The sequence below is a fragment of the Saccostrea cucullata genome, unplaced genomic scaffold, assembly GCF_032062105.1.
Source record: "Saccostrea cucullata isolate Sc308-1 unplaced genomic scaffold, CSIRO_AGI_Scuc_v1 ctg12308, whole genome shotgun sequence".
In the NCBI taxonomy this organism is placed as follows: domain Eukaryota; kingdom Metazoa; phylum Mollusca; class Bivalvia; order Ostreida; family Ostreidae; genus Saccostrea; species Saccostrea cuccullata.
The window spans coordinates 11,386-18,554 of NW_026921483.1; the positions used below are offsets into that span (position 1 = coordinate 11,386).

Genomic DNA, 7,169 nt, shown 5'->3' on the forward strand with positions numbered 1-7,169 from the left:
ATCTAGATTTGAAATTCTCAGTTAAACTTAAGAAACTGGTAACTCGAACAGCTGATGTCATTAAATTGATAAAGGAAAAGTCCCCAGGAAAGTGTGGCATTGCGTATTGTCTTTCAAGGTTAATATTCTATTCCAAACTGGTATTTACTAAAAGAACTTACTACTAATAGATTTATCAACTCAAGAGGGGGTGCATGGCTTTACTGGTATAAACATAAATTCTAACAAAATTTACTCAGAAAAAAATGAGTCTACTAGAAATTGTAAACATTAATATAAGTAATAATAAATTCACCATTAACTTACAAAATAATGATTTTACTAGAAACTGTAAATCTAATTTTAACAACTCGGGTATGAATATTCTGAGAGCGTGGTCTGAGTGGGCTCCAATTTTTAACAAGGATCTGATTTTATAGGAAGGAGTGTGACACGTACAGTAGCTACAGAGCTGAGTAAATCTGGGACCCAGGCTGTATCCTACCACGCAGGTTTCAGTGACAACGACAGAATCTCTATCCAGGAAAAGTGGCTCAGTGGACAGCGATGTAAGGTACATGATCGGTCTAATACCACCTCTACCTCCCCCCCCCCCCCCCCCCCCCCAAAAAAATATGTTTTTAGACTTCATATTTATATTTCACCTTCCTGATGAAAAGTTTTGGGAACCATTTTTAATTTTACACTATAGAACCATTTATTTTACTCTATTTAAAAAAAAACTTAAAATAAGCAAATTCTAAGAATTGTGGTCTCCTGTTTTCGGTGTCTTTATGAGTCAAGATGTCATTCATTTTTATGGCATATTGTGTCAAATATGTACACCTTATCATCTGTCATTCAGATGTTTATTTATCCAAACACAACAGAATATAATTGAGAGCTCCAAAAATTTTATTCACAATACTATTAAAATATTTTACACATTTGCCTTGAGGGCTCATACAAGACAGCAGATTAAGTCAATATCCCAGCATCAGAACCAAATACTAGTTACATAACTGTAACAGTTGTATACTCCGAATCCTGCAGGCTGAGGGCATCTTGCCTATGTGAACATATGCTTTCTAGCAACTGTATAGCTGAAGGCAAGAAATGCTTGGACAATCTATTATGTATAAAAATGATATTGTATTTGGAAAATAAACAATGATTATATACATAATCAATATTAATCAGTGAAAGTGGGGGACAATTATGTATGTCAGTGTATTCTACTGGTGTCCCAAACTCTATTAAAATAAAGTCAAAACTGTAGGAATTGTTTACACACAGACAATCACATGAACTATAAATTAAATATAACTGCATTTCAAAGAGCCAATGTTGAAGGTATTTACATGCCTATCTAGACCAGGAAGTATAAACACCTGACAGGTAGATAAAGCAGGTGTGTCACGTGATTAGAGTGAATCGAGACTGCACTTGGAGATTGATCAACAGGACGGCCGCGATTACTGAAGTCTGGTAAGGAATTTAAAAGTTTTCAGAGTGTATGATTCTAAAAGTATTTAAAAATTCAGTATTACAATCTTTTACTTAGGGAAAAAAAATTTCCTTCCCACATTGAATCAATGAACCTTGTATGTTATATGATTTTTCTATGGACATGCTTATCTGCAAAGATTGTTTGTTTTCTGTATGTCGGAGTCCATGAAAATGCATGTTGCCTTCAAATTTATTGATTAATGTGTAATTCTTAATATATTGAATTGTTTATGCTTCAGTTACAAAATACCATGGATCCCCGTACCAGTGCCCAGGATGTGATACGATGTGATCTTTGTGAGACCGCTGTGGTACAAATGCACTGTGATACATGTTTTGTCAACCTATGTAAGGCCTGTGTGGGAGAGCACATCTCAACAGGTGAAACCAAAGATCACAAGGTCGTCAAATTTCAGGACAGAAAATCCACTCCCATTTACCCTAGATGCCCATCTCATGCCAAAGAGCGATGTGAAATGTACTGTAAACAATGTGACAATCCTGTCTGCAGCAGCTGCCTTGCATCTAAACAACATTTACGTCATGAATTATCTAAAGTTTTGCAAATTGTGGATGACAAAAAAGACATAATTAGGAAGGAAAGAAATGAATTAAATGAGAAGATTTGTCCAACCTACCAGGACATTGCCTCTGATGTACAAAACAGAATGAGTCAGTTAGAAAAGGAATATGGGGATCTCTCAACAGCCATAACAATACATGGAGAGGACTGGCACAGAGAAATTGACAGACTTGTCAAGAAACTTAAAGCTGAGATTGATGAGATGAAAAACACACAGATTCAAACTCTACAGAAACATCTGGAAGAAATAAACAAAAAAATGTCTGACATCAAGAAAGAAATTGATTCCATGGAAATTGCAATAGAAACCAATGACTTGTCAAAACTATTAAGTGTCACGTCCAATGTACACACATACAGAAATCTTCCACACAAAATCATTCCATTGTTACCCAAATTCGTTCCAGGAAAAATTCATCAAGAAGAACTTAATAAACTGTTTGGAGCCCTATCACCAAGTTCTTTATCATCAGATAAACATGGCTACAGCATGACGACAACACAGAAATCACCAGAAACTGGATCCTCTCCTCCAGTCAAACAGCTGCTTGATGAACCACAGACTGTCACCACCATAGACACTAGTAATCAGTATGGACTATACAATGTGGCCTGTCTGAGTGATGAAAAAATCTGGACAAGTGGAGGTGACAACACCATGAAACTCTTCAGCATCAATCAAGGATCACTACTCAAGTCAATCATAACCAAGTCAGGGAACGAACCATGTGACATAGCAGTGACAAAACGTGGGGATCTAGTTTATACTGATTACAGATATAGAACTGTGAACATTGTGAAGAAAGAGAAGATAAAGGAGATGATCAGACTACAGAACTGGAAACCTCAAGATGTCTGTAGTACCTCCTCTGGTGACCTCCTGGTTATCATGGACAGTGATGATGACAAACAAACAAAAGTTGTCCGTTACTCTGGCTCCACAGAGAAACAAACCATTCAGTTTGATGATAAAGATAAACCTCTTTATTCTCTTGATAGTTATAAAAAGTATATAACTGAGAACAAGAATCTTGATATATGTGTGTCTAACTGGGGAGCTAAAGCAGTAGTGGTGGTCAATCAGGCCGGGAAACTGAGATTCAGGTACACTGGACATACTCCTGCTCCAAAGAACAAACCATTCAATCCACAAGGAATCACCACAGACAGTCAGAGTCACATCCTTACAGCTGATGATAACAATCACTGTGTCCACATCATAGACCAGGATGGACAGTTCCTCTGTTACATAGTCTGTGGATTGAGTTTTCCCTGGGGACTGTGTACGGATACAAATGACAATCTGTTTGTTACTCAAGAGAGAAACAAACAAGTGAAGAAAATCAAATATCTGCAGTGAAATCTATGACCATTATAACAATAGAACATGACAATGATTTATTTCTAAAACGTCATAATATATCACTCTTATTATAACTATTTCTCACAGAAGGAACAGATGAATGTAAAGGAGCGGAGAGGTGAAGTTCTGTAATGCTCTTAGATTAAAAGCTCAGCTGAGTTATCATTGTAGAACTCAAAAGAAAAATGATTAACTTGTGTTCTTTTAATATAACAAATGAATAAATCTTCCTTTACAGTATGCACTGAATTCTTATTTTCACCATTTCCATGATAGTATGAATTTTGAAATTTAGATTAGATGTGTCTTTGTGACATGCAAGTTTCAATTGTATAAAAGTCTAAAAAGTGAATATAACAATGGATGGAATTCTACATAAACAAAATATCATATTATTACTTTTGTTTTCTAAAATAAGTCATCAATTCCGCAACATACTTAACGAGGCCGAGTCCAATTTGAGTGCACATGACTTTGCGCAGCTTTTTAGTTTCATGTAGTCATTTGTGCGACAATACACCTTTGCTAAATATTTTGATTTTAATCAAAAATTAACATTATCTGTAACCTCTACTTGGTCTGAATATGTTATTTTACGACAATAATTAGAGAAAAAACCCCGCTGAAATGGCTCTAACGACGTCACCATTTTCGGATTTTGTAAGCAATGCATGGCGCTGAAGAATCACGCATGGCTCGCTTGTATGTTGTAAGACGTCCATGCATATTATACTAAAAACTGATGTCAGTACATCCTAAGAAACATGTAAACAATCTAAACATTGCTAATTTTTACCGAAAAAGTCATATGCGCCGATAATTCATCTGCACTGATATGTATTTATTCCATAATATGGCAAATTTAGAGGTGTTGGGCTTTGAAAAAATAAACTTGGTAATTTATTCCTAGACCAACATAGATGATGAACTTTTTTGAAATTTTGCTACTTGGTGACTTTTTATGATAACTTTCATCTACTTGAATGAAAGAGAAATATCTAGTGCAGAAATACTAAAAATTTGGGGAAAATTTGATACTATTAATTTGGCGTTTTTCCAACAGATTCCCATAGGGTCCAAAAGTAAAATTTGACAACTTTTGAGATGGTCGCCTTAGAAATCGGGATGGTATACATTGGATATGTTAATCTTAAAACAATAAATAAATATCACAGTAAAAATTAATTATATAAAAAAATTATCAAAATCCCTAGGCCAGAAATAATTAGACTCGGCCTCGTTGAGCAGCATGAAAGAGTACTTCTTAGTAATCACTTCCAAGCACTTAGTAATAAACGTTTCTCTCCAAAAGGTAAATGTCTATGTTAGGGATGTCAGAATATTTATTTTCTTTAGTTGAATATTTGATTGAATTATTTAAACGATAGTTGAATATTTGGAACATTTTCTGATTTTTTTTTCAAACTCCACTGGTACATGACATATTTATAACTGAAAAACCCCTTGGCCTCAATCTAAAAAGTAACATTAAAAAAATCATAATTATATAGTCATCTATAGCCCGTGTGGCACAGTGGTTAGAGCTAGCGCTTCTTCCCAAGAGTGGCAAGGTTAGAAGTTGATCCTCACGTCGTGGTTTGAATCCCACTATGGTACTTCGAGACTGGTCCTTCGGATGAGACTGTATAAATCGAGGTCCCGTGTCGCAGTATGTGCAATGCTGGCACGTAAAACATCCTTTCCTGCTCAATTGCCCCGAATACAGAGTGTAGGAAAAAAATTGCAACCGTCCACTTGCTAGTGGTGGCGTCTCAATATAAGTGAAAATTTCTCAAGAGGGACGTTAAACAACATACAAACAAAGAAAATATAGTCATCTTTAAGTTGGTCCTCCTATATATAAGTTATTTTTTAGCTCAGCTGAGCTGAAGGTTCAAGTGAGCTTTTCTCATCAAAATTTTATCCGTTGTCTGTCGTCGTGGTTTGTCGGAAACTTTTCACATTTTCAGCTTCTTCTCAAACACTGGGAGAATTTCAACCAAACTTACAGCAAAATATTTTTGTGTGAAGGGAATTCAGGTTTGTTCAAATAAAGGGCAAATCCTTCTTCCATGGGGAGATTATTATGAATTCATGAAAATTAATGGCATCTTTTTAAAACCTTTCCTCAAGAAACACTAAGTCAGAAAAGTTAAAACTTATGTGGAAGTATCCTGGGGTAGTGCAGATTTTAAATTGTTCAAATCATGACTCCTTGTGTAGGGCAGAGCCAAAATAGGTATTACAAGGGGGGGGGGGGGGGGCTGGTGAAGTATTTAATTGTTAAACCATTCAGCTGAAAGTAGAATAGTCAACTATTTGTTGATATCTAAAAAATAATAAAATATATTTTATTAATTTGGACAATTTGTTTCCAACCAAAGCACCTAGACTCTATATGTATTTTCAGGTTATATGTGCCACCATTGCCTTTGGAATGGGGATTGACAAACCTGATGTCAGATTTGTTATTCATTACTCCTTACCGAAGTCAGTGGAGGGATTTTATCAGGAGGCGGGGCGAGCTGGGAGGGACGGACTGCTAGCCCACTGTATAATGTACTACACGTACCAGGACGTCAAAAGACAGAGGAGGATTATAGAGAGTAAGTAGGGGGGTCTGTTATAATGTACTACACGTACCAGGACGTCAAAAGACTGAGGAGGATTATAGAGAGTAAGTAGGAGGGTCTGTTATAATGTACTACACGTACCAGGATGTCAAAAGACTGAGGAGGATTATAGACAGTAAGTAGGGGGGTCTGTTAGAATGTACTACACGTAACAGGACGTCAAAAGACTGAGGAGGATTATAGGGAGTAAGTAGGGGGGGGGGGTCTGTGGAAAAATGATATTCTTTATACATGTATGAGGGTCTTTATATAAACTGTACATATTGGAAACATGTTTAATTTTATTCAAAATCAAACAACCACAATTTTGACTTTAAATCTTAAATGTTGAGTATGTTTTGTTTTTTTCACAGTGGATCAGGCAGCCACATTTGATTCCAAAAGAGTTCATATAGACAACCTCTTCAGGATGGTACAGTACTGTGAGAACGTGGCAGACTGTCGACGATCACAGCTGCTTAATTACTTTGGAGAGAGAGACTTTAATAGAGAGGAGTGTAGGAATTTCCGTGGAGCCATTTGTGACAACTGTGTGTCTAAGGTTATTTTTATTTTTTGTTATGCCCCCCTTCGAAGAAGGGAGGGCATATTGCTTTGCTCTTATCTGTCGGTCGGTCTGTCGGTCCATTAGTTTCCGTTTATTTTCTTCACAACCGTTGCAAAATACTGAAATAAAATTTGGTTTACAGGTTCATCAGGTAAATATCTAGGTCAAATTCTTTTTTGGATACGATCGCACCATTTTGACAGAGCTATGCCCCTTGGACTTAAAAGAAAAATTCCACTGTTCATTTTCTTCACAGAAGTTGCACATATTGAAATGAAATTTGGTATACAGATTTATGAGCAGAATATCTAGGTCAAGTTCTGTTTTGTGTACGATCGCACCATTTTGTTAGAGTTATGCCACTTGGACTTTGAAAAATTCCACTTATTTGCAGTTTTTATTCATTTCTTTGCAGAGGTTACACATATTCAAATGAAATTTAGTATACAGATATATCAGATAAATATCTAGGTCAAGTTCTGTTTTGGGTACGATTGCACCCTTTTTGCTAGAGTTATGCCCCTTCAACTTAGAAAAATTCCACTTATTTGCAGT

General features: G+C 36.0%; 2 protein-coding genes across 2 annotated transcripts; both read left to right on the top strand.

Annotated features, from left to right (window-relative positions):
- Positions 1-442: 442 nt before the first annotated feature.
- Positions 443-6,608, top strand: LOC134260114 (recQ-like DNA helicase BLM; the record flags this gene model as incomplete). Its single annotated transcript, XM_062742697.1, has 3 exons — positions 443-553; positions 5,845-6,040; positions 6,421-6,608. Coding segments are annotated over exons 2-3 (357 nt in total), but the record flags the coding sequence as incomplete, so codon positions are not given.
- On the top strand, positions 1,435-3,536 carry LOC134260115 (tripartite motif-containing protein 3-like). Its single transcript, XM_062742698.1, has 2 exons — positions 1,435-1,467; positions 1,728-3,536. Exon 2 carries the CDS (start codon positions 1,740-1,742, stop codon positions 3,429-3,431), a length of 1,692 nt encoding a protein of 563 aa, XP_062598682.1. The 5' UTR covers positions 1,435-1,467; positions 1,728-1,739; the 3' UTR covers positions 3,432-3,536.
- Positions 6,609-7,169: the final 561 nt, after the last annotated feature.